This window comes from Triticum aestivum, chromosome 4B (genome assembly GCF_018294505.1).
Source record: "Triticum aestivum cultivar Chinese Spring chromosome 4B, IWGSC CS RefSeq v2.1, whole genome shotgun sequence".
Classification (NCBI taxonomy): Eukaryota; Viridiplantae; Streptophyta; class Magnoliopsida; order Poales; family Poaceae; genus Triticum; species Triticum aestivum.
This window is the reverse complement of record NC_057804.1, coordinates 344623903-344649123: the sequence shown is the minus strand read 5'-3', so window position 1 is coordinate 344649123 and position 25221 is coordinate 344623903. Positions and strand designations below refer to the sequence as shown.

The 25221-nt window shown below is 42.0% G+C and overlaps 1 protein-coding gene across 3 annotated transcripts; it reads right to left on the bottom strand.

Moving 5' to 3' along the window:
• Window positions 1–233: 233 nt before the first annotated feature.
• Window positions 234–23678, bottom strand: LOC123092135 (protein ABERRANT POLLEN TRANSMISSION 1). 3 transcript variants are annotated; one of them, XM_044513819.1, is made up of 22 exons: window positions 23298–23678; window positions 23088–23199; window positions 22686–22982; window positions 22348–22613; window positions 21389–21596; window positions 20505–20678; window positions 20349–20426; window positions 19443–19688; window positions 16424–18532; window positions 14383–16180; window positions 14100–14218; window positions 13036–13392; window positions 12799–12917; window positions 11554–11812; window positions 11117–11341; window positions 4385–4524; window positions 2571–2643; window positions 2221–2322; window positions 1848–2126; window positions 1538–1705; window positions 998–1382; window positions 234–541 (listed from the first exon to the last, which is right to left on the bottom strand). In XM_044513819.1, exons 1-22 carry the CDS (start codon window positions 23444–23446, stop codon window positions 405–407), a joined length of 7800 nt encoding a protein of 2599 aa, XP_044369754.1. In that variant the 5' UTR covers window positions 23447–23678; the 3' UTR covers window positions 234–404. The 3 variants fall into 3 exon arrangements, with proteins under 3 accessions (XP_044369754.1, XP_044369755.1, XP_044369756.1); XM_044513820.1 differs by having other exon boundaries at window positions 14100–14203; window positions 23298–23677; XM_044513821.1 differs by lacking the exons at window positions 22686–22982; window positions 23088–23199; window positions 23298–23678 and having other exon boundaries at window positions 20505–20673; window positions 22348–22367.
• Between the last annotated feature and the right edge of the window lie 1543 nt (window positions 23679–25221).

The window sequence follows — 25221 nt, the reverse complement described above, 5'->3', positions numbered from 1 at the left end:
TATAATTTCCTTTGCTGTTTCGTAATCCTTCTTAATTGTTAGACATCGCATACTTTGCTACTATTATCGATATATGGTCATTGACTCATTGATGATGCTATGTTACTGCACATTTGTTGTCCTATTATACTGCACTGCAAAAAAAATACCAAGGAGCAAATTCCTGTGGCTTTGCCATGAAAGGAAGGAGACTTGAGATACTAGCACTACAGCTCACACACAGACACAGCTTATTTCAACGCCTTATTTTCAGAAGCTCGGTAAAATAATGCTTCATATGCGTCAACAATATTTCTCCTGGATTAAAGCATTTATTCAGGCGCAGCTGTTTTAGTCCACAAACTAGAAGCATCCATCCAGCTTTTACTGGACCAAAGAATCGTCCACGCCTACGCCTATGCTGCCTAATCTTTCGGGCTCATTTCCACCTGCGATGGCTCATCGTTGTCAGAAGAGGATGAAGAGGAGGAGGACGACGAGTCCATATGGTGCCCAGAAGGGCCGCGCGGTGGCAACTCTGACCCGTGTTCTTGCTGATTACCTGGACAAGAAGAAAACACACTATCACAATGAGAATAGATTTGTTCCAGCTCACACACACTAGTCTCCAATTTGTTCAGGCATGTTCCTCAGATAGTCTTAACAATCTATAAATTGTTTCAATAATAATGAGAATAATAATGCGCATGATGATACCATTTGGATATGGGGTCCATACAGTTTCCAAGTGCTTGCTTGTAGCACAAAATACGGCAATTTCCTTAACCCTGTATACTAACGAATGCAAGAAATATTGTTTTAACTATACAAGCTAGAGCGGTCGCACGATTAGGCAGGTACTCTTACAGACAGACCAATTAGATCTTCTCTTTATTTATTTTCAAACAAGGAAAATATTTCAATGATTAAAATGCCTGACCAGTGCTATTTCTTCCTGTATTTCTACTTCAGTTAGAGCTGACAAATAGAATCACTGAAGCCATGATTCGTATCTCACCTGCATTTTGGGGAACTTTAGACTGTAACTTTTTCGTGTGCTTCCTTATAAGCTTCTTTGTTTTTGTTATAGTCAACTGCCGAGCAAATGGAGAAAACTCGATATCATTCTCACTCCGTTCACCCTGAAAATCCTGATCACCATCTCCTTTCATAGTCTTCAGGACAAAATGCATTGCTTTCTTTTTTTGTGAACTGAACAATCCCTTCACAGAGGTGGCAAATCCATCACCAGCACCATCACTTGGTTTTCTAAGGAAAGCTGGTAGTTGATCAGAGTTCCCACTTTCATCACCATCGCTGTCACTCAAATTTAAATCACTGGCAGCGATTAATCCTGCAGTTGGCTCTTTTTGGCTAGTGGATTTAGCTTTAAACTTTTTACCCTGTAAAAAAGAAGTGACGTCTAAGTCAAAGGATTGCCTTGACAACCTTAAAGATCCATACAAGGCATCACACGATGTGCTATTTAACTACTTAGCATTCAATACGGAATGCCATTCAACTTCAAAAGTTAGAAAGCAAAATGAAAGAAAAGCACCTGCATGCCAGTTACTGACTTCAGTACTCCCCATACAATATGTTTCTTCACTCGTGAAAACAGTCTTGGCCATGTCCCAGTAAAATCTTCACGATGAAAGGTATCCATGAGTAGCCTTACATCACTAACAGCAAATGGCAATCCCTCATACGTGAGAAGCAATTCGACCTAGCATATCATCAAAAGCTTACATTATATGGAATAACAGCGAGCGTATTAAAGAAAAGGTCAATTGTTTCAGCAGGCTGTGTACTACGGTTACTACGTGGCATAAATAGAACATCATTTGATGAAGTATATACCAACCAACCTGGCTTATCTTTATATTGCGGAAGTCCATCATCTTCTGAGGTCTAGATTGCTTCACCTCATTAGGTTCTACAGGCTTCTTCTCTTCACGAGCAGAACGAGTTTGGGCATTTGACTGACCCTGGATTTGTGAAACAAGTTCATTAGCTACAGATTCAGCCACATTTTCCTCCCATGTTCTGTCAAATGATGACTGGTTACTGGGACTGTTTGTTTCTGCAACAGAAGTGCCTTTCTTAACTCGCCGTGTCCCTGCTGTAGTAGAGACTTTGAAAAGTTCCTATATAAGGAAAAGGACAAGCACAAAATGAGCAACAAAGGAGAAAGCATAATTAATAAATCACAGCACAAATACCATGAAATGATAGTTTAACCTGCCGCTTTTGTGGGTGCTGCTCATCACCAGGGAAGAAATATCCCCACATCATTCTGTACATTGATTCTGTTAAATAAATTTTCAGCGGATAGATGTCCACCTACATTAACAAGGTAGAAAGGAAACACTGTCATTCACCAAACTGTTTCTTTTGAGCAAAATTATTCACTATGCATGTATATACACAACCGAAAATAACCTGACAGTAATACTGTTTAATGTGTATTCATACAGCCTGATTTGTTACTCTTGTTCATGTAAACTACAGAGGTGGGTAAAGCTTGCAATCAAAGGAAAATATTGGTCGCTAAACATCAGTTCATCAAATTTAAAATCCACTGAACCTACCAGCAAACTCTCAATTACTGAGTTTCCATCAGTCGGAGCTCCTTGCCTAGCATTAACACGAAGCATTGCATTCCTGCATTGAAAATTAGTGTTGAACCATGGTTGCTCAGAATGGAGAATAGATGTTCTTCCAAGCTAAAATGAATCAAATACATATGAATCAGGAAAAAGAACAGAAAATGAAGAACAAACTGTAAGAACAAAAGTTCAGATTCAAATATCACACTCGGCATCCATGCCTTTAGCTTAGTTCACTCCTTTGTCTAAATGGAGCCACGGTTAATCTTGGATGTACTTCTGCTGAGCTCAACTCACACAGAAATGAATAGAATCAGAACCCATAGTCCATGAACTCTACATGTGTCACTTATTAGTAATGCGCGATGCAGATGCTTGGAGACATGCTTACCAAAAATAAAATGTTATTTCTTGCCCCGCAGCAAAGGCAGGGTGCTAGATTTTTAGTGCCGGTGCTTGATTAGACACTACTAGTGTTAAGGTTCTTATGCTTGATCACCATCTAAGCTTCTATAAAGAGGTGCTTGCATAGGAGATAACTCTCAGACAGGTGCTTGGTGCCGTGGCTATGCTTCTCTTTAAGTGCCCATTCAGAAGCTGAGCATTGTGCCTTTGTGCATGCTATTATATATTTCATTCTTAGTAGTATTCCAAAGTTACACTGAGATATATTTCAGTGTAGCTATCTCCAGCAAGTAAACTATACAACCATCTAAGCACCCACAAAGAGGTGCTTGCATTGGCGGAGATAACATCAGACGGATGCTTTGTGATACTTCTTGCGCTGCACCTTTGTGATGTCCATCTAAGCACTCACAAAGTGTAGCTGTTTTCTCTCTCTCTTTAAGTGCCCATGCAGAAACTTCTTGCGCTGCACCTTTGTGATGCCCAGCGGCGAGTCTACTGGACAGGCTTAAACAGGCTCAAGCCTGCCCTCCAAAAAACAATATTTTTTTACTACTACTAATACTTTCATCCCAGCTCAATGGTACATCTACGATCGAGAGCAAACACACAACACCACACATGCACAGCGAACATGCACCACAAACGAATCCCAGCATCCATCTACTGTGTAATTACTAGTTCATGTACAGTTAACTAATTTAGTGTACAATACAACTTATTTGCGAAAAAAAAGAGTACAAAAATGAGTATGCATGCACGTACTCCTCACGCTGAACGTGAACCTATCCCAGCTAATATGAACCCAGATACCCTTCCCTTAACTATTGTGATTGTAATCCCTCCTCCACCTTATATGGACAACAAGATGGGGAGATAATGGTTATTTTGCAAGATAAATTCAAATTTTGATTCAAAATTAGATATATATTTTCAAAAATCCTAGAAAAAATCCAGTTAATGCTACATCTTGTAAGTAGTAATTTGGAAAATTCCGAGCTTATTTTGACAACAATATTAGGACATCATGGTTTTTTTTTTCCAAAAGAGAGCTTAGTTTTCTTGCCATTGACTTGAGCTTGCCTTCATTTTCTTCCTAGATTCGCCACTGGTGATGCCCTTATATATTTCACAGTTAGCAGTGCAAAGTTGCTTTAAGATATATTTTGTGTGTGACAAAGTTTCACATAGGCAATATTCCTGTTGTTGGAAAATGCAGATCCCAGACTAAAAGTAATATCTTACAAAATGAAAGAATTTGCAATTAAGTTGGCAAAATGAGAGGCTGAAGAGTCCACACATGCCTAAAAGAAATCTCACGTCACTTCATTCTTGTAAGAGAGATATTGTAGTTACTATGGCTTAATACTGCAAGGGAGAAGCATCCTTACTTGCCCCATTCAGACGGTGGATTCCAGGGTGCAACAACAGTGTCTGATTTTGCATTAGCAAGACCATTTCTGAGAACAAATAACTTGGTTGTCAACTGAGCAATGCCTATGTCTTTGTAGTCCCGGTCAAAATCATAAATCTACAGATACATACAGAAAAGTCAGCAAAAGATCTAAATAAGCATGCACATTCTGTTATTCGGAGAAGAAACTAACGATAATGTTGTATGTGAGCCCATGTTCAGTCCGGCCCATAAGGCCCAGGCCAGTTCCAAAAAAAAAGAAGTTGTACTGCTACTTTTCTGTTCGCCATCTTTTTCTTTCTTTTAGGGCTTCTTGAGTTGTGCCCAGCAGAACCCTTTTGCACTTTGTCTATCTGCTACTTCTGCGTGTGTGTGCGGCGTGAACATTTGTTGGATCTTGTGGCTCTGGTGGTTTGTTTTATATATAAAGCGGGGCGAAAACCTTTTTTGGGAGAAAAAAAGAAGAGGAGCCGGACTCCACTCAAAACAAAAAAGAGGAGCCAGATTGCCTTCAAAAAAAAGAGGAGCCAGATCGTATCCGGTCAGAAGCGCCGCTCCACACTAGAAAAGCACGTGCTGCTCTCTCTCTCTCTCTCTCTCTCTCTCTCTCTCTCTCTCAACATGGTATCAGACCAGGTCAGGGCACTGGAGCCGGCGGCGGGGTCCGGTGAGGAGGCGGCGGCGCATCTGGGCGTGGCTGCTGTGCGCCAGCTGCACGGGCGACGGTGGCCGGCTGGGTCCGGTGAAGAGGTGAAGCTGGAGGCGGCGAGCTTGGCTGAGGAGAGGAGAAGGAGCTGCAGCTGCTGCTGCTGAGAAGGGGAGGAGGTGATTGGAGAGAAGGAGGAGCTGCGGTTGCTGCGTGCTGTTTGTGGTGAGAGGGAACGACATGCAGTGTTGCGCTGCTGCTGATTTGCTTCTGTGTGCTTGCTGATTGGAGAAGAAGGGTTTGAGTGACCAGACTGCGACCAGACTGTCCGGTAGGGGCTGTGGTCCTGAAGGTGGCAGTGACTGCTGCTGCTGTTGCTACTCAGCTGCTGGAGTTGGTGCTAGTAGAGAAGAAGAGAGAGTGTGACTGGAGCTGCTGCTGCTGCTGCTGCTGGGCTCCTGGAGTTGGTGGCTAGTTTCGTGGTGCTAGCGCGCGTAGAAGAGCTGAGTGGCTGCTGATTGCAGAGGAACAAGGCAGCACTAGAGGTGGCACAGCTAGGAGAAAAAGAGGTGGAGGCAGTCATGGGGGCTGAACTGATCGCTGCTATAAAGAAACTTGCGCAAGTCATGACTGCGAAGGCTGCGAGGGGTCAACTCTTCCAGGTGGCGTAATTGTTGTGCCTAGCAGATCAGGGATTCAAGCTTGAGCTCATGCCAAATGATGTCAAGCTGAACGGCAGGCCTTGTGCCAAATTGAAGACAGGGTCCATGCTCATGTCCCAAATTGAAGCAATTGCAGTGTCTGTTGAGGCATTGCTGAATGCTTTTGCTATGTGGAGCCTGCTGTCCGTGAGGTCTTCCGGTAAGGGCACCAGATGCTCATGTCCCAAATTGAAGACAGGGTCCATGTTGTTCCTCAAGGTGATAGAGGTGTGAGTATGTGCAACGCCCCGACCAAACCCATCAGTTCACCCATCAGTTCCTGGCCGTTGCGCCTGGGATCTAGACTGGCCCCACAAACCAACACTAGTCTTTCCTGCGCTTAACTTTGAGGTTCCTTTTGGATGGGCTCCCGGAAAAGAAGCTGCACCTTGTTGATATGAGTAGTCTTCCATTCCTATTAAGTCGGGATGTCACATATACCCCCCTCAAAGGAATCGACGTCCCCATCGGCCCAGCAGGAACGTTCTCTCTTGGCACACATCTGTTCGTGCTAGTACCAGCATCCGCATGTGCCCTGTGTATGCATCACTAACCCGCACACGGCCATGTAACCACGAGGGTCGGCTCTGATACCAATTGTAACACCTTGACCAAACCCACTGATTCCTGGCCGTTGCGCCTGGGATCTAGAGTCTTTTCTGCGCATTTTGTCCACACTCTGCGCACCCAAGATCAATTTCCCAGTTGGTCACCCATCCTGAAATTGCTCCAAGCAAAGCACGCTTAACTTTGAGGTTCCTTTCGAATGGGCCCCGGAAAAGAAGGTGCACCTTTGTTCATATGAGTAATCTTTCATTCCTATCAAATCGGGATGTCACATTATGTGAATGAGCTGCAACATTTTTGGGCAGATCTAGATCAGTGTGATCCCGTTGAGCTTCCACATGCAAAGTCCATGGAGATTGCCAGGAATTGGGTTGAGCGCAAGCGTGTGATGCAATTTCTCAAAGGTCTAGATCAAGATTTTGAGAGCAGCACAACATGCTGCTTCATTAGCGACGCTTTTGTCCTTGATGAGGCCATTGTTGCGATGTCCCAAGAAGAGGTACGCTCTAGTCGAGAAGAGGAGATGGAAATGAATCTGCTTATAGAGTGGCTGGCCAGTGAGGTTTTGGGGGTATTATAATTGTGGTCAAACGGGGCATATGAGTCATTTCTGCACTGGACCCAGAAGAGGCAGAGGCCGAGGGTACAGTTGCAGTAGCAGCCTAGGTGGTCAGAATGGGAGTGGCGGTTCTTGGAATGCTGCTCATTGAAATGTTCCCAAGGTAAATGTAGCTGCTTCAGTTGAAGGGAAGCAGCCTGCAGGAGGACAGGAGACTGCTACGAGCTATGCCAATTTTGTCGATACAAACGAAGGTAACATTGAACATGCATCAATAGCAACCCCATAAAATAAACTTGGGATGGGTGCTTGACTCTGGAGCATCACAATGTGTTGCTGGAGACTTTAATGAGTTTAAATCTCATGTTCCACACTCTCTCGCACATCAGAAGAACATTCATTCATACAGCAGATGGCACAACCCAGCCCATCACAAGTGTTGGGACAGTCAGCTGCACACCGAGTATTGAATTATCCTTGGTGTTGCATGTGCCAGCTTTTCCCGTGAACTTAGTGCCCTTGAGTGCTTTGGTTGACCAAATTGATTGCCGAATAATTCTTGACAAGGTAGTGTTCTTGATCCAGGAGAGATCGGCAAGCAGGAGTCTTGGAACTGGAACGAGGCGTAGGGGGTTGTGGTGCATGGACTGCAACATGACGGACCAAGAGAGAATGCACAGGCTAGCTGCAGTTGTTGAGGATAAGGAGACTAGAGCCCTGATCCATCACTGCAGGATGGGACATGTGTCTTTTGATAAGTATTTCTTGATGTCATGAGTGGTATGGACAAGAGCAAACTGCATTGTGATGCGTGTGAGTTTGCTAAACATACCGTAAACTCACATGTGAGTAAGGGGATCATGAGCATATCTCCTTTTGTGTTAATCCACTCTGATGTATGGACATATCCAGTGTTATTTGTCAGTGGTGCGAAGTATTTCCTTATGTTCATGATTGCTATTCTCGGGTGACTTGGGTCTATCTTTTGAAAGATAAATATGAAGTGTTTCAGTGTTTCAAAGTTTTTTATGCACTTGTTCAGCCTTAATTTAATGTGAAAATTCAAGCACTCAGATCTGAAATGGCATTGAGTATGTTAACAAGACCATTGGTGCCTTCATGTCGGACAAGGGCATCCTGCATCAAACATCTTGTCTGGACACACCTCTTCAGAATGGGGTGGTAGAGAGGAAAAATCGCCACCTGCTGGAGGTTGCCCCGGGCATTGATGTTCACCATGAATGTGCCCAAGTTCATGTGGAGTGAAGCTATCATGATGGCCACCTTGATCCGCATGCCATCCCGGGTGATAGGTATGAAATCAGTGTGAGTTGATTTTCACCGAAAATAAATTCCATGTTCCTCCCAAGGTGTTCGGTTGCACTTGCTTTGTTCGTGATCATAGGCCATCAGTCAACAAATTGGATCCAAAGGCAGTCAAGTGTATCTTTATTGGGTATTCTTCACGACAAAGAGGGTACAAATGTTGGAGTCCGTTTGTGAGGCGGACATTTGTGAGCATGGATGTTACGTTCCATGAATCAAAACCCTTTTATGGTGAGAAAACTGATCTCAGTGTCATGTTTGAAGAACTTGACCAATGTCTCCCTCCGGAGATTGGTCGAGAGAGGGAAAGTAGTAGCACACAGACGCAAATGAAAAAGTTACCTTCCGTAACTCCTATGGCTCTTGTGATACAAGCATCAACTTCCACTGGTTATGTGCAGGTTGGCACTCCTACTCAGACTGGTAGTGTGCTGAGGTGGACAGCAGAGCAAGCAGCTAAAGGTGTGTTCACTGAAGCATGCATTGGCTCAGATTGGTAGTGTGCCAAGGTGGACAATAGAGCAAGAGGAGCAGTTAAAGGTATATTTACGAAAGCGAGGTGATGGTCTTGCACATCAGGGGGAGCAACTAGATCAACCACCGACGGAATAACAGGGTACTACTGATGTGATTTCCATCTCCTTTGACGGGGATCAGGCTGAAGGGTCAATTAAAGGGAAATTGCTTTGAGGAGAACTACTCGAGCAACAGTAGGGATACCAAAGAAACAGTATGGGTTCGATGACAATGGTATTGGAAATTATGTTTCTTATAAAGCATTATCTCCAGCCCACAGAGCATTTGTTGCTTCTCCTCGGTCTGTGGTCTGTTCGGACTGACTGGAAGAAGGTAAAGGAGAACTCAAGGTGGCGGGTGGCCATGGTGGAAGAGCTGGAGGCCCTGTGTGAGAACAAGACATGGGTACTAACACCTCTTCCAACAGGAAAGAAGGTAGCCAGTTGCAAGTGGATATACACTGTGAAGCAGAATGCAGAAGGAAAGGTTGAAAGGTACAGAGAAAGGCTCTTGTGGTGAGGGGGTACAGCCAGACATACGACATTGACTACGATGAGACCTTTGCTCCAGTAGCAAAGATGAACACCATGAGGATTCTGATCTCCTGTGCAGCAAATTCCGGGTGGCCACTACACCAACTTGATGTGAAGGGTGCGTTCTTGCATAGGTACTTGCTGGAGGAGGTATACATGGTGATTCCACCTGGGTTCTCGACTTCTGAGACCGTTGGCAAGGTAAGAAGGCTGAAGAGAGTAGACCCGGGCATGGACAGCCCGGCCCGGACAGCCCGACATCCCGGCCTGGCTCGGGCTCAGCTTTTCCGCCCAAAGCCCGGCCTGGAAGCCCGAAGATAAGCCCGAACAGGGCATAAATCATTATTTTATTAGATATATAGGTATAATATATATTTTAAATATCCTGAAATTATTATTTTAATCAAAAAATGCACTGATTATTTATTTCTGGCCGGGCCGGGCTCAGGCTTGAGAATTTAAGGTCGGGCTTTGTAAAGCCTGGCCCCGAGAATGCCCAGGTTTAGACGAAAGCCCTTTACGGACTGAAGCAGTCTCCAAGAGCTTGGTTTGACAAGTTTAGACGGGCGGTGTGTGACATAGGGTATGGACAATGCACTGGTGATCATACATTGTTTTATAGACACTCTAAAGGGAAACTAACCATCCTTGCAGTTTATGTTGATACCATTATCACCGGTGATGATGACGTAGAGATAGCAAGGTTAAAGGGGTGTCTGAGTAAGGCCTTTGAAGTTGAACATCTTGGTCCACTCAAGTACTTCCTTGGTATAGAAGTGGCCAGTTCTGAAAAAGGAATAATTCTTTCTCAAAGAAAGGTACGCATGACCTCCTCTGTGATGTTGGCATGCTAGGTTGTCGAGCTGCTTCAACCCCAATTGATCAAAACCATAATGTCTGCCTAATCAAGTGATCTAGTGGATAAAGAAAATATCATCGATTTGTGGGAAGATTATTGTACTTGTGTCATGCACGACCAGACATTGCATTTGCAGTAAGTTGTGAGCAGATATATGCATGATGCATGAGCCTAGGCAGTACATAGAATCTTGAGATACTTGCAGAGTTGTCCTGGAAAGGACTGATATACATTAGTCATGGACACCTCGTCGTGGATGGTTATTGTGATGCTGATTGGGCTAGCTGCCTGGATGACAGGAGATCAACATCATGCCATTGTGTTTTCATAGGAGGAAATCTAGTGTCTTGTAGAAGCAAGAGACAACCAGTTGTTTTTAAATCAACTGCAGAGGCTGAATACAGAGCCATGTCTCAAGGGTTGAGTGAGTTATTATGGACAAGGAATCTATTAGAAGAGCTGAAGATATTGAAGATCAGTTGTATGAATGTATGGTGCGACAACAAGTCAGCAATTAACATAGCAAACAACTCAGTTCAACATGATAGAACCAAATATGTGGAGATTGACAGATTCTTTATCAAGGAAAAACTGGATACGTGGATTAGCAAGATAGAGTATGTGAGCTCAAGGCAACAGATCGCCTATTTAGCTTGGGTAACCCTTTAAATTGAATTTCTATTTTCAAGAATGGGGTTTACCAAAATTTTCAAGACTCTGAGGTTCAACCCAATCCATCTCTTCTTTCTTTTTCCTTCCTATACTAAAAAAAGATTGAAAAGGATAAAATTTTGTCATATCACGAAGAAATCTATCCCTCCCATAGCAATAACTAGAATTAAAAAATGGGAATGACAAAGCATCTGGGAATAAACGATTAATTTTCCTCCCTCTCTCCAGATAATTGTTCGCCGGCATCTTTTGAAAAGGCACTCCTAGTCTTTGAGCTATTAGAAATCACAAACGTAATATTATACTTGGCTGGAGAAAAAATAAACTTACAATATCATTTATCTCAGCTTCAGAAAAGGCTTTTCCATCTGCTAACATGCTCCACCCGACCTTGTTTATCCTCACCGAAACTCTCATGGCACATGAAGGGCTTTTGTTCTTTTCCTTTTCCATCAACCTCAACTGTGCAGCTTTCTGCATAGCACTTCTCAGCATAGAATATGCTTCTTTCCTACCATTTCGGACATTCACAAGTTCTTTCTTCAGACGTTTTACCTGGCAAAGCCATGATGGTAAACTCAGATTGAAGTAGTTTATTCATAAGATGCATGCTAATGAGAGCTTAAGTATTTGCTTCATTAGTGTTAAGTAAGTACAAAAAAAGATATGAACTAACCAATGAAGTTTACAAACAAATACAATTTACAGGAAGCAAAATATTATTTATGCCTGTGTGGACAGACAACAACTGTAACTCTCATACATACCAGCATTGACTTTGAACCAGTAACAATTGATGTAGAATCATCGGATTTTGGCGACTGACTCGGATCACCAGATAATTCACTACCGGTAGACAAGATTCTGATATCATCAAACAGTATCTTCCGTTCTCTTTCTTTTACTTCAACATGGATCTTCGCTAATTCGACCTCTTCGACTCCATCTGGTACAACTGCATCAGATTCTTCAGCAATGTCGCTATCATCATCATCAAGGGGATAGCACAGATTACTCTTCCGAGTTCTGAAAAATGGAGTAGTTTCATTAGTACGAAGCAAATATCACCCAAGATATATATTGCCCAGTCAAGTTTACAGATGAATACAGCTAGCAGAAACCAAAATGCTATTACGAACTAAATAAACTTATTTCGGTTTTTATTTTAAGAAATATATTCATGTTTATAAATTCCAAGGGAGTGCCAACGAATGTGGAGATTTTTGGGTCACAAAAAAAATGAATTTGGAGATAGTATTTAGAATTTGCACTTGGTAGGTGGCAGGTCGTTAAGTTTTTGCAGCAAGTACTAGAAAACAGAGGTGGTGTGATAGTGATTGAAGCCTCACCCGTCGATGAGCAAAGCATGGTGGATTCTAGGGATTATCCCAAATCTATACCATATTAGAGAGCATGAGAAGGGATTTAAACATTGATAAATGTGCAACTTGTTCAAACTAGCAATATAGATATGTAGAAGGGATTTATGGGCCACATGGGCCAAGGCATCCTTCGCTGTATATAGATTAGAGAGTATATATCACACTTGACATTTAGCACTGACAAGTGATACTCCATCAATTCGTAAATACATGACTTCCCAAAAAGCATTCGGTCAAAAAAATAATAATTCTGACTACAATTATGTGAACTATTTTTCAGATTTGTAAGGTCAAAATAGTACCATATAATTTTTCATAAAGACATTTTCATAATATACTATGCTACAAAAAGTAACGGTCAAAGATACATATTGGAGACCGTGTCAATGCCTAAAACTTCATCTCTTTACAACCGGAGGGATTATATGACAAAAGCTCATATAAAACTAAAAAATGTCATCGTTTGTTAGTACCCATATGAACAAACACCCAATTATCATTATTGGAGTATTTCCTAGTGTTTTTTTAAGGAATCTACCACGTTAGATCTTCCCAATCTGTTGTGAAGGTACTGATAGCATAATAGTATTCAAATGCTAAAATGGAAGTAATACAAGATAGACAGAATACCTGGGAGCTCTCGCAAACAGCAGATTAGTCAAAACATCCATCATAACCTGAAATTGGCGTGATGTCATACCAGCAGTTATATCTGGAGAGTTAAATGCCAGCTCTTTCAGTGGCTTGACCTGCATCACCAAAAAAGAGTAAACACATACACTTGCTACCTCCACTGAGGCACTGACCATGCCAAAAGATGCTCCGGAAATGGTGCAAAGCAACTTCAAATTATGGCAGAGAATAGACCTTTAGTTCAGGATTTCCTCCCTTGTGTCTTGTGATGCGGAAGTACATTTGGCATGGCATAAATACCCTCTCAAGTAAAGCACCAGTTCTTTTGACTTCTGACGATCTGCGGTGTATTTTTGGCAGCCACTGAATACCAGCACCGGGGTCAACATCAGTTGGAGCAACATGAGCCTGAACATGCTCCAACATTACAGAAACCTCAAAACGTGACCAGGTCATTTCTGGCTTGGACTCTCCGATGGATACGTTGCTGGCGCCAAGTGCTTTCTCAAACATTTCTTGACCAACTTGTACAACTGACTGAAATGAACGAACCATCACCCGTCCACTACCAGCAGCTAGCAAAAACCTACCCTGATGTAGTTGTAACAGATATCTCAATCATTGCAACAGTGTTCCTAAATATATTGTATTATCAAAACTGAAATCATTCTTCCATAAACACGACACTGAGTTAGTAAGGAAATAACAAACAATGAGCTTGAAAGTAAATTCGCTAGCTGTCAAGGAGTGTTCACACGCAATCTATGTGCCTGCAATCCATCGTACTGAAATTGTGAAGTTTTGGCACCATTTGGAACGTGGGAATTTCATAGGACATTAATCAAAACATCCATTCTCACTGAGAGTAGAATGTCTTACAAATTTATCCATATGGGAATCGTATGTTCCAAACGGGACCTTGAGTTTCATCGAAATTTATATATTATCCAATTATATGGCAGTAATTTGTGTGTGAGATGCAAATATCAAATGTAGTTGCATTTATGTTTTAAAATCAAATACGAACTTCTGGCCCATTAAAATGTGAAAATCACGTCAGAGTCATTTGTTATTCAAATTCTCTTATTTAGTAGACTGACAAGTACTATCAGCTTAGGTCCACTATTTCTTGTATGGGTAACATTGGTTATAGTCATTATCTGCCAGTAATGTACTGAAGATGAAGGTTTGTGCATAGTTTTGAGTTTTGACAAGCCTGTGACTGAAGGAAAAACAATATGATATTTCTTAAAATGCTAATATGAACTGCCAAAAAAGCAGGGCGGCAGTCTACTCACATTTGCTTCTTCTGAATGCAGATTGAACTGAGGTTGGACAATATTAACCATGAAAAGTCTCGTGCCTTCATCTTCAGAATCACTACTGTTTGAAGGCTTCGTTGCTACATCACAAGTTACTAGTCAAAGTAAGAAAACTATTAATGCAGCTGCTAAATTTTCCCAAGTGTTTAGTGCAAAGCTACTAAGACATTTTTGAAGATAATAAAACAAAAAGATACCAACTTAGTTCTGGGGTCAGTACAAACAGCTAGCACGAAAAGGGATTCTGTGATAAGCATACCAGTTTCACTACTTGATGTTGGCTCTAGCTTGCTGGATCCGATGGAAGAAGCTGGGTCTGAACTCTTGGTTTGTTGGAGAGGATCTGAAGACTGTGATGCTGAGGGTGAAGAGTTGGGAGCACCATCATTAGACATCTCAGCTTCTTTAATTGCCTGCTTTTTGTCAAGAATCTTTCTTTGGGTGTATTGGCGAGAAGGAGATGGTTTTGGAGGCTGAAATGCTTGGGTTAAACCACCAACCCAAGATAAGATAGCGGCTCTATTTTCTAGACTCCACAGAATTTTTAATCCATGAACGAATACTCGCTGACAATTGTCAGCAACAACAACATTAAACCCCTCCTCATCACTACCTGATTGCGCATCGTCACTTTCATCACCCCCATCAAACTCAGACTTGAATGATGTCACCTCAGATTTTTTCCTGCCATCCTCCTGCCATGCTGATAATCTAGCAGCATCGGCCTTGGGAGCTTGTTTTCGTATTGTGAAATAATCAGAGTACAGAAAAAATCCATCATCCCGGCTTTTCTCAGTCGATCTAGTTTTTGTTTTGCTCTTTTCACAAGCAGGATTATCTGCAACTTTGGTATGCAGACTCTTGCTTTCTACCTGGGCATCCTTCGAACTTGTTTGTTCAGGAGTATTATTAATAAATACCTTCAATAAGTGCATGTCTATGCCCATGTAGACAAGATCAAGAGGTTCGCGCTTGCAGTCAAAAGTAAATATCTGCTTACCACGACTGGAAGAAATTTCCAACCTGAGCTTTGTGAAGTGCAGTGTCAGACCTTTAGCAGGATCATCAGCCTGTAGTGGTATATTGTTGATCTGCAATAATGTAGCATCAAAACGAATACACTGTTCGGTCATAACTCTATCAAGTGGCAGATTTCCGGACCGGATAAATCTAGGAACTCCAAACCGTGGAAACCTAGAGAAAAGTCTTAATTTATGGGGAGGAAGAAAAAATAAGTTCCACCACTTTGATAGCCAGACCAAATCATGAGCTCCAACATTCAGAGTCGGAGAATCATTTGAAGATGCTTGGGTTTTTCGTTTACTCTCCATAGGTTCAGCAGTACTAGGTTTAAGTGAAAAGCTCCACTTTAGTGAGAGTGAAGTTGACCGAAATGGATCAAGTACTTTGTCTCGCGGTTTTCCCTCTACAGGTAGAGTAAATATATAATGATCCATAGGGTTGCCTGAATCACATCCCCACTCTATTGCAATGTCCATGAAAAAGGAGGGTGTTTCAAGGAAAGGTATAGTTGTATGAGGTGGAGGTTCTAGAGTGCACTTCTTCGCAAGACTCTCTAGGCTAGTGATGTACACCTTTAGACACTTTGAAGACAGACTGACATAACCATCCACATATCGTATTTCTATATAGCCAGTTGTGATTAGCAATTGATCTAGCTTCTCATAAGGACTTGTTGCAGCAGGGAGATGCCACATTGTTTCAGCAAGACATAAGCTGAATTTACCGTGGATGTAGTTCCGCATATCATCCCACCAGGGTAAACTGCGCTCTCTTCTAGGGGGTTCGGGGCGCTCAAAGTACCATCTTTTAGCAAGATTTGCCCTGCGCAATGCACATGTAAAAGCATAGCTTATATCGGCAAAAACTGGCTCATAGCCGACTCCAAAGGAGACCTCCCCTCTTTGAAAAGACAACAGTATGTCAGCATATGTTTTCATTGGTGGGGTATAGCCAGTAGCGGACCGTAGCAGATTTACTCGCCACCATTTCCCAACATAAACATCTTGTCGAACTTGGGGCTGAAAACAAGTCGCCTGCCACCAGAAACAAATAATTATATAATTTGAAGTGATATTTGACCAGGACAATTTTTTTTCAAATGTATGAAGTACATATTGCAGAAATTATTTTTAATTCCCTAGCTTTAACTCAATTATGTATTTGAACAAAGAGAGAAATTGCAGCTATATGATGTTTGAGTACTATTGCCAAAGGGTGAGTTTATAGTTCTAATAGTATTCCATAGATGAAAGGAGTGAACAGCATCAAAGGCTAACCTGCTGGGCAAGCACAAGCCGTCCATCACATTTAGCAGAGGTTCCAGAAAAGAGTGGAAATGTGTAATCTCTTATATACGCAGATAATGATTTAGCTTTCAAAGTAAAATTGCTGCCATACAACCGGGAAAATGGAATATCATTTTTTGCACAAACAGGATCCACGCTTTTAACAAAACTAATCATTCCTTCATCACCCCCATCAATCTTTGATAGGCTCACGTCAACATCTTTTGCACAGATTGACATAACTGATGCTCTCTGTTTACTCATCTTAAATCCTGACTGGAAGCCACTTGAACATGAACCTGACCCTTCTGATACTGACAACTTCTGACATGCCTGGTAATATGATTTAAATGCCTGTATATGGATTTCTTCTCTAAGCTTTTCAAGAGATTGCATGCCAGGCGCATCAACATAAACATCAGGGCTGTCATTGCTCTTTTCAGAAGCAGAGGCATCCAATTTTGCCTTGGGGGACTCTTTGTTTTTGGCTGACTCAAGCTGATCGAGCAGATCCAACCTAACTATGGACTCATTAAATACATTCTTCATTAAAGTCATATGCTCATCAAGCCAACCTTGGAGAGGTTCTTCCTCAATTTCTGCTGTGAGGTCACGTACAATTAACCTGATATACCGAAATGCCGTGGATTTTGATTTGCTCTTTTTACTGCTGCTGCTGCTGCTGCTGCTGCTAGATTTCTTCTCAGGAAATAATACCGATGTTTTTGCTGCAGAAATAAGTTTAAATGCCCGCAATGTATCTTCAACTGCATCATCAATAGCCCGCAGCTGCAACCTAAAAGGCAGACATATATAAGCATCTCGCAATTGAATAACCCAATCACATGTAGTTGCAGACTGAAACTTCTTATCAGGAAGGCTGTCCGAAACAGAAATCGGGATGCGTGAAATCTGCATACGGCTGCTTTTGAAAAGCTGTGCATCACAAAAAATAATCGCAACCCCTTCAATCAAAACACCAATCTTGGCATTCTCAGAAAAAATGGAGCCAACATGAACCATTGCTTCAACCCCATCAGCAAGTTCACCTGAAATTTTCAATGATTCCACATCAATGGCAATAACTGATTCCCTTTTCTTTTGTGCCTTCTCTTGCTGGCTATTGTCTGTAGGATCTTTTTTTGTCAAAGTATCCATGTGCGCTGTTTCATCTTTTACCTCAGTAGCAGAATTCTGGAGTTTCAGCCTGTGCAGAACTGATTTAAGCCGCGTGCCTACTTCAAGTAATTCCAGGCAGGGATCTGGCTCATACTTGACTGCTATATCTGTCACATTGATGAGGGAGCAGACTGCATTGTCATTCTGCCCACCAGAACGCTTGACGAACTTTGCCTTTTGCACATCAAAAAGTGTAACCTCCTCTGCAGGATTATCATCAAACTGGTATTCTTTATGTGTTAATCTGGATCTTCCAAGTTCAACCTGCATGGAGTGCTTTTCCTTGTTCAGACATACACCAAATCGATTAATCTCAAGAGAAGTGGAGAAGTTAACATTCTTATTATCTGGAAACCTGGTCGAGTTTACATAGGCCATCCTTGGGCCACCATTAGCATCATCGATTATCATAACACGGCCACCCTGTGTACCAAAATTTACACGCTTTGGATCTGCTACGGACATATCTTCAAGCCTCATGTCACCAACATACAAAATAGAGCACTGTTCAACACTAATCTTCACTAGCTGTGCTCCTTTAGCATTATTGGTAGATTTTTGAGAAGTCTCATGTACAGGTCGTTTCTTATGGGGGCGAATGCTTTTCAAAAAACCCTTGTAGGACATTGCAGTTGTACAAAGCAACTCAAGGTAATAAAAACAGAAATGCATTCCTATTCCAGATATATTAACAGAGAGAGCAGATTTAGCATGGTCAACACCACTATCTTTGCCTGCCTCCTTTTGCTCCAGATCAAGAGTTGAGCGACTAATGTGCAGTAAGGTGCCCGAAATGCTTTCATTTATCAACTGTTGATGTTTCACAGCAACAAGGAATTTTAATTCTCCAAGCTTTGCATGCAGTTCAGGTCCTTGGTTTACCAACTTACTTGCAGAAAAATGAGTAGACAGCAAGCAACACTGCATGATCCAGTATTTACAGCTAAGGTTAGTAGTTATAAATGGCAACATACCAATTTGATGTGATTCATAATTTGGACACATGAAAGCTTGAAACCTTAATATTTCTGCAGTACCAAGCAGACATGAATCTCATAATTCATTAAATCATGTTGGCATGGTCTTGATAAATGGGATGTGGGCAGACAGCAATTTCTATTATTAAGAAAGTAATAACTACATTTACTTCACAAGCATATAATCTCCAAGAGTTTCAAGGATAAGTGCCTTCGAAGTGGAACAATATGCTACTGTAAAATTAAGTTGATCCCATCTGGTCATATCCAACGTTTAGGCAGTTTGGCATGCAGGTGAGTGAACAGAACAGCAAAAGGAATTGACTGTCAAATTACATTTTATGATATAGTATTGCTATGGCTACGACAAGGAATATCGCAGAAATGGATCTAGCATTTGGCCTCCATGAGTGTATGAATAGGCAAAAGATTGGTCCGATTTAAAATTAGCATAGACAAGGAATGTTCTAAATTAATTTCTCTAGGAAATGCTGAAATGCCAATTGATTTTTAAACTTTTCAAAGCTCACATAATACCTTAAAATGACGTTATTATTGAAAGAACAAATGTAAACCAGAACACCTTGAAATCATTTGCAAGTGCTACATTACCAGGGTTCAGTCATGACATCATACAATTATATTACCATGGCTCAGTCATTACAAATGTGGAGCATTTTGAGAATATTCTTCTTAAAAATGTAAAAAGAAACAAACAACACACTGAAATAATTCGTGATTTGTACTGTGTATATCAAGCATCAGTATAGCTTAATGAAGTAGTCATGTTACAAGAATTGTTCAAAGACTCATGGACATTCAGAGTAGAACAGAGCGCATTATAAGGAACTTACATGGAACAGAGGTATGTCATCAAGACTATAAAGCACAACAGACAACTCGGGTACTGAGAATGTAAGTACCAAAGCCAGTGCTAATTTTTCTTTGGGCACCTTGTCTTGTTGTGGACTTTCATGAAGAACAAGGGGCTTCTTTTTAGCTGACTTCATCAAGATCAGTGGCTTAATTCTGCTTATAATAAGATTACATTGGCCCCCACTGATCTTGATATTTACTTCCACTCGAATTGGCTCTGTTGACTGAGAGAAGGCAATGCATCAACACATATGCTATGAGGAAGATATTACACACAAAAAAGTATAACAAAAAAAACAGGGATGTGAAAAAAGTTGTCTTCCTGAAAACAAGGACATGACAGCCTACGATTTGCTCAATCCTATAAGAACTGACCATATGATCACCTCCTTTGCATGCACATGTGAGGATGCATATGCATGAATGCAAGACATGACAATGTACCAAACATCACCTACATACGGTAGACACACCAAGCTTTTGGACCCACTCTATTGGCCATGAAAACAGCTTTGGCGAAGTCAAGTATGCAAATTACCAAGATTTTCTCTAGTCATATATTGGCAATTAACGATCTCAAAGCAATACCTCAGACAGAGATTTCAAAAGAAGTGGATATGGCTGTACCACATCACTGGAAGATACAACTAGTGTAATGGTAGTTTTATTCCATAGTTAATACAGGTGTTACTTTTGTTTGCACAGCGACCTAGTCAAGCCAAAATTAAGAAAGAACTGTAAATCTATTGGTTCATAAGTGAACTGTTTTCCAACAAATGCAGCAATTTACAGTAAAGATCAAGTTGAAGCCGGCAGAAATTTCTTAAGAGAAATCATTAGATCAACAGCAGTACAAATTGACAATGCAAGCAAACCAAACTGACCTGAGTGGGAATATTAGCTGAAACAATAGTTGCAATTTTCACAACCTCTAATACAGATGTAGAACCATCCATCAGAAGCTGAAGAAACAAATAATCATCATAACGTAATCTAAGTTGAAAAAACTAGATCACTCATAGGAGAACACAGAAACATACATGAATATCTGTCACGTCAGTTTCCAACCAAAGGTGTGTTGGAGCCACCCCTAAGTCATTCTGAGGCTGTGACTTCATAAGTCTCACAGAAATGCTACCAATTTCGTTGTTGATCGAGAGGCCATGGTGCTTTGGCAAAAACTTCAGATCTAGCTTGGACATATTGAAGCTAACCTTCCAAAGAACAACTGCATTTTAGTGAATGGTAACCCGGCAGCCAACTTACATTAAAAAAAATGTAACATGTAACAGTTTCAAACGGCAAAACAAAGAGCTGTAGAAGATGCTGAGGTGATGCCAACAATAAATATTTGAAATAGCACCTGGAGTATATACAATTGTTATGAACTACAGTACATGTGTTACTCCTTCCGTAAAGAGATACAAGAGCGTTTTGATCACTAAAGTAGTGATCTAAACGCTCTTATATCTCTTTACAGAGGGAGTACATGTTATATCATATCAGCTCATGATATTTGTGTTGGACACTTCTTAGAGTACTAGCATGTTTTCAATCAAAGAGTCATAGTTAAATGTGTTAAGAGGCAGAGGATTGTTTTTCCATGCTAAAATATTACAAGTGGAGAACAGTAGTTAGGTAACTGAAAAACATAAAGAATAACACATCTTAGCCTGGTTGTGCATTCATCGAGAATTTGAATTATCTAGCCTACAAAAATATTGGTGTGTTGCGGAGCTAAGTGAATATAACTAAGAATATTGTGAACTCATCCATTTGGTGGACAAAAGTGGCCTATGTGGGTCTTGTTTAATAATGTCACAAGAAGAAGCTAGAAAGCATAGAACTATATATGGAGAAAGACAATGCCCATATATAACAAAAAATGGTAAACATCAGTGGTACTGCAGGATATAAATACAACCTTTTCAGGAATCAAATCGATCTTCTTATTCAATGACAAAAGCTTGCTCCCCTCGGATTTGGCAGCTGATTTATTATCCACAATAGATTCATCCTTCTGATCAGCAGCAGTAGAAGCAGAGGGCTTCTTGGTGAATAGTTTTTCTTCCAGGTTCACAGCAATTGGACCAAACATCAGATCCAAATTCTTGACTCTAATTCTTTTATCCCTAAAGAGTGTTATAAATAATGTTACAACTGCAAAATACTCAAGTGGATCACATGTATTCAGGCTGAATGGGCCAATATATAGGAGTGCAGGAGATGAGCTAAAGCAAGCCAACTCAATCTGGTACCGACATCACACTACCACACATATACACTCTTAACAAATAATAGTTAAGTTTTTGCTCTTTCACAACAACGAATGATGCAACACATGCAGTTTCTGTAATCGAATGGGTTCCCCGAATACGATCAAAACAGCTAGGGTGGCAATTTAAGCTTCACATAGGCATAGAACAATTGTTATATGACTCTGATTGTTAGCCTTGGGATAATTGATTATCCTGAACTTCATTGAACAAAAGTAGACTGAAATGCACATTTTCTTTGAGGCTTATCGATAAGTTCTGGGGGTGCAGGAAGTAACTTATGGATAGATAAAACCACCTTATCCACCGCAGAGTATTAGAGGCAAAAGTTGAATCACAGAAGGTGGTTTCCGAAATTATATTTGTGACTGCTATGGTTCACATGAGTACATTATGGTTATGTTGCAGTAAGAAGCATTAAAAAGGTACAGCAAATAGCAATCAGTTGTGTGCGGAGACATTTGATGGAAATAGTAATCAGTTAATCGCCAACAGCTACTACTTCTCAATCAAAACACCGGAGATCCTAGCCATCAATGACTAGATTTCTACTAAAATGACCATACAGTGTCGAGAGTGTTTGCAAAGCATCCCCTTGAGGGGTTACCTCTGATGAAGCTCACACGAGAGTGCTATATCCTCAAGCAAGATAGAGCTGCAGTCAGTAGTGTCCATAGCTGAAGGGTATTGTCCACTCACCCACCAATCCAATTTGTTAAATGGTGATGAAGAATCATTTTCCGTGCCATCTACCTCTAACGCTTGTACAAATAAAGGTATCAGGTGTATTTGAACATTAAGGACTGGATGCAGTGCTCCAGATTTAGATAAATCAATCTTAAAGTCCTTGATGCCAAGAGCAGCTTTTGGAGTCTACAGTAAGAAAATGACAAGTTATCCGTCAAAAGTAACATCACTAAAAAAATTGACAGAGAAGGGAGGTACCTTGAGCCTGAGGTCCACTAGAGAAAGTGATAAAAGGCTGGCAACATTTGTTATAAGCCTCCATTTTGCTTGGCCTTTGGAATTTCCTTTTGGTTTGGGCGATGAGGCTGAGGTTGGCTTGCGCGGGGCAGGTTTCTTTTTGTTTGCAGATTTGGCGGGTTGCCTGAGCACAATGTGCAATTCAGAAATTCGCAGTTGCAGGACTGGGCCTTGAGTTAGTATGGTGAGCCCCAGCTGGGTGAGTGGCTTGCGCAGGCCGAGTCTAATTTCACCGACAGAGATGGACTGGAGCGGTCCCTGAAAAAAGAAGGATTGGCACTGGTTGTGAGCAAGTAATAAAATACTACTCCGTACTACTGTACTTACTACAGTAATGATGAAGCAGGGCAGGGAGATGCATACTTTAGGAGAGTTAATGGTGATGCCCCTGAGATAATTGAAACCATAGGAGCGGCAGCCGATGGAGAGCTTGGCCGTGCGACGGAGCACCCATGCCAGAGCCTTGGCAAACAAGCTGCGTTGTTTGTTTGTTTGTTTGTTAGACATTATACAAGAGAAAAATCCCAAGAAAAGTGAAGAGCAGGTGCAAGAGAGAAGAACCAAAGGGCATACAGGACGGCGACACACGAGGCCGTGGCGGCCAAGGCGGCAAGGAGTAGGAGCTTGAGGGTGGAGAGGAGGAGGCCGTAGCGGAGGACGAACTCGAGGGCCTCCCAGGAGACGACGAACCCCACCAGCAGCTGCACGAGGCCGAGCATCATCGCCGCTGCTGCTGCATTCACCACCGTCCCGTGGCCGCATCAAACTGGGAATTCTCCGTGGGGTGGGGTAGGGTGGGGTTGGCCGTGCGTATGTCGCGGTGGATTGGATCCGATCGACGGGGGGAAGGAGAAGGCGGAGTGGAGGGATCGCAAAGTAAAGTAGTGGTGGAGAGGAGGAGTGGAGAGGAGGTGGTGCGCCATTTCCGGAACAAGCAGAGGAGAGAGAACGGGAAGAACCGAAGAAATGCCACCGCACTACGGTTACACACGTCTTCTTCATCTTAACCCAAAAATCTTTTTTTTTAACACAAGACCCTTAGACACGCACATGCACAATATAGAACAAGCGGTCATATACACGCTCATACACTCACCCCTATGAATGCACATCCTACTCCTATGAGCACCTCGGAAAGACTGAGCCGACATATCATCTTGAAATTTACGAAGTCACCGTAGGCACCTCGTTGTCGACGGGAACGTCTCCTCCCACTGAATTCGCATGTATATGAGCGCTATGAGCACCTCCTAGAGACTGAATCGGCATATCATCTTAAGGTTAATGAACTCGCCATAAACGCCTTCGTAGTTGACGAGAACATCTCCCCTCGTGTTTTCGTAATATCACTGTTCTCCTAAATTCAGGCTCATATGGAGTTCATTGGTCCTAAAATAGAGATGACGACCGTCACGGAGAATCTGAAGACTTGGATCGTTATGGATCAGTGCGACATTGGAAAGTCGGAAGAGATTGCCGTGTGAGATTTGCGGCAGAAAATCCGCACCTCGTGCAGGCGGAGTATGAGTTCTGAACGTTGTGGAATAATGTAGTGAAGAACGAGGTGAGGAAGAAGAAGGAGGAGGAGGACAAGGCTGGGCCCTCGATGGTAATCAAGCTTAGTTTGGACGTCGTGAAGAACGAGGACGACGAGTCGAGCTCCGACATTGACTAAGACAACTTGTGAGTAGTTTGCAGTAGTTTTTAGTCGAAGTATCCTCTTTGTCGAATACGCATGAGTGTGCGTATCATTCATTAAAGAAAGAGGGGAGAGACTCTCAAAAGCTATACGATGATACAAAATATTGACATGTCGATTTTATCCGACACCGCTTCACTCTCTGTGCAAACTATTCCTGGTCTATCCACACTCCACTTGCTTCCTCGAAGCCATTTATCTCTCCCTTAAACATTTGTGCTTTTGCCCCAGAGCCTACCCTCTTCTCGGATTCTTTCCGTGGTCCTAGCCAGTGATTGGGAAGCCCCGTTGAACACAATGTTGTTTTGATGTTTCCAGATCATCCACGTGTCAAGGAGGCACTTGGCTCGCATACTTTGATCCTGCCTGATGCACTAGTCGCTTATAGTCTCATCATGCCTCGACTCAAACTCCCGTCTGCCGGTGACCGTGCCCATCCAATGCCAGACTTGTCGTGCGAAAAACGGGTGATTAGGAGGTGTTGAGCTGTTTCATCCTGTTGATCATAAAGTGGGCATGCATCCTGATGAGGTAGCCCATGTTTGGTTAGTCTGTCAGATGTCCAACATCAGTTCTGGATGGCAATCTAGGAGAAGAATCGGCACTGCATGGATGCTCTAGTCTTCCAGGTGAACGATGTCGTTGGCGACACTTCGAGGCACATGAACTTGGTCGCATGCTACTTCTTGAACTTGTGTTGGTTTTCCCTTGAAGAGAAAAGGGGTGATGCAACAAAGTTGAGATAAGTATTTCCCTCGGTTTGAGAACCAAGGTATCAATCCAGTAGGAGGTACACGC

Excerpts from the sequence above, each read along its gene's own strand:
- LOC123092135 (XM_044513819.1), bottom strand. The coding sequence starts at position 23,446 with ATGATGCTCGGCCTCGTGCAGCTGCTGGTGGGGTTCGTCGTCTCCTGG. Across the intron at positions 23,200-23,297 it reads GCCTCGTGTGTCGCCGTCCT|CTTGTTTGCCAAGGCTCTGG; the intron begins GTATGCCCTTTG and ends CAAACAACGCAG. Across the intron at positions 2,323-2,570 it reads CAGTAATTGAGAGTTTGCTG|GTGGACATCTATCCGCTGAA; the intron begins GTAGGTTCAGTG and ends TTGTTAATGTAG.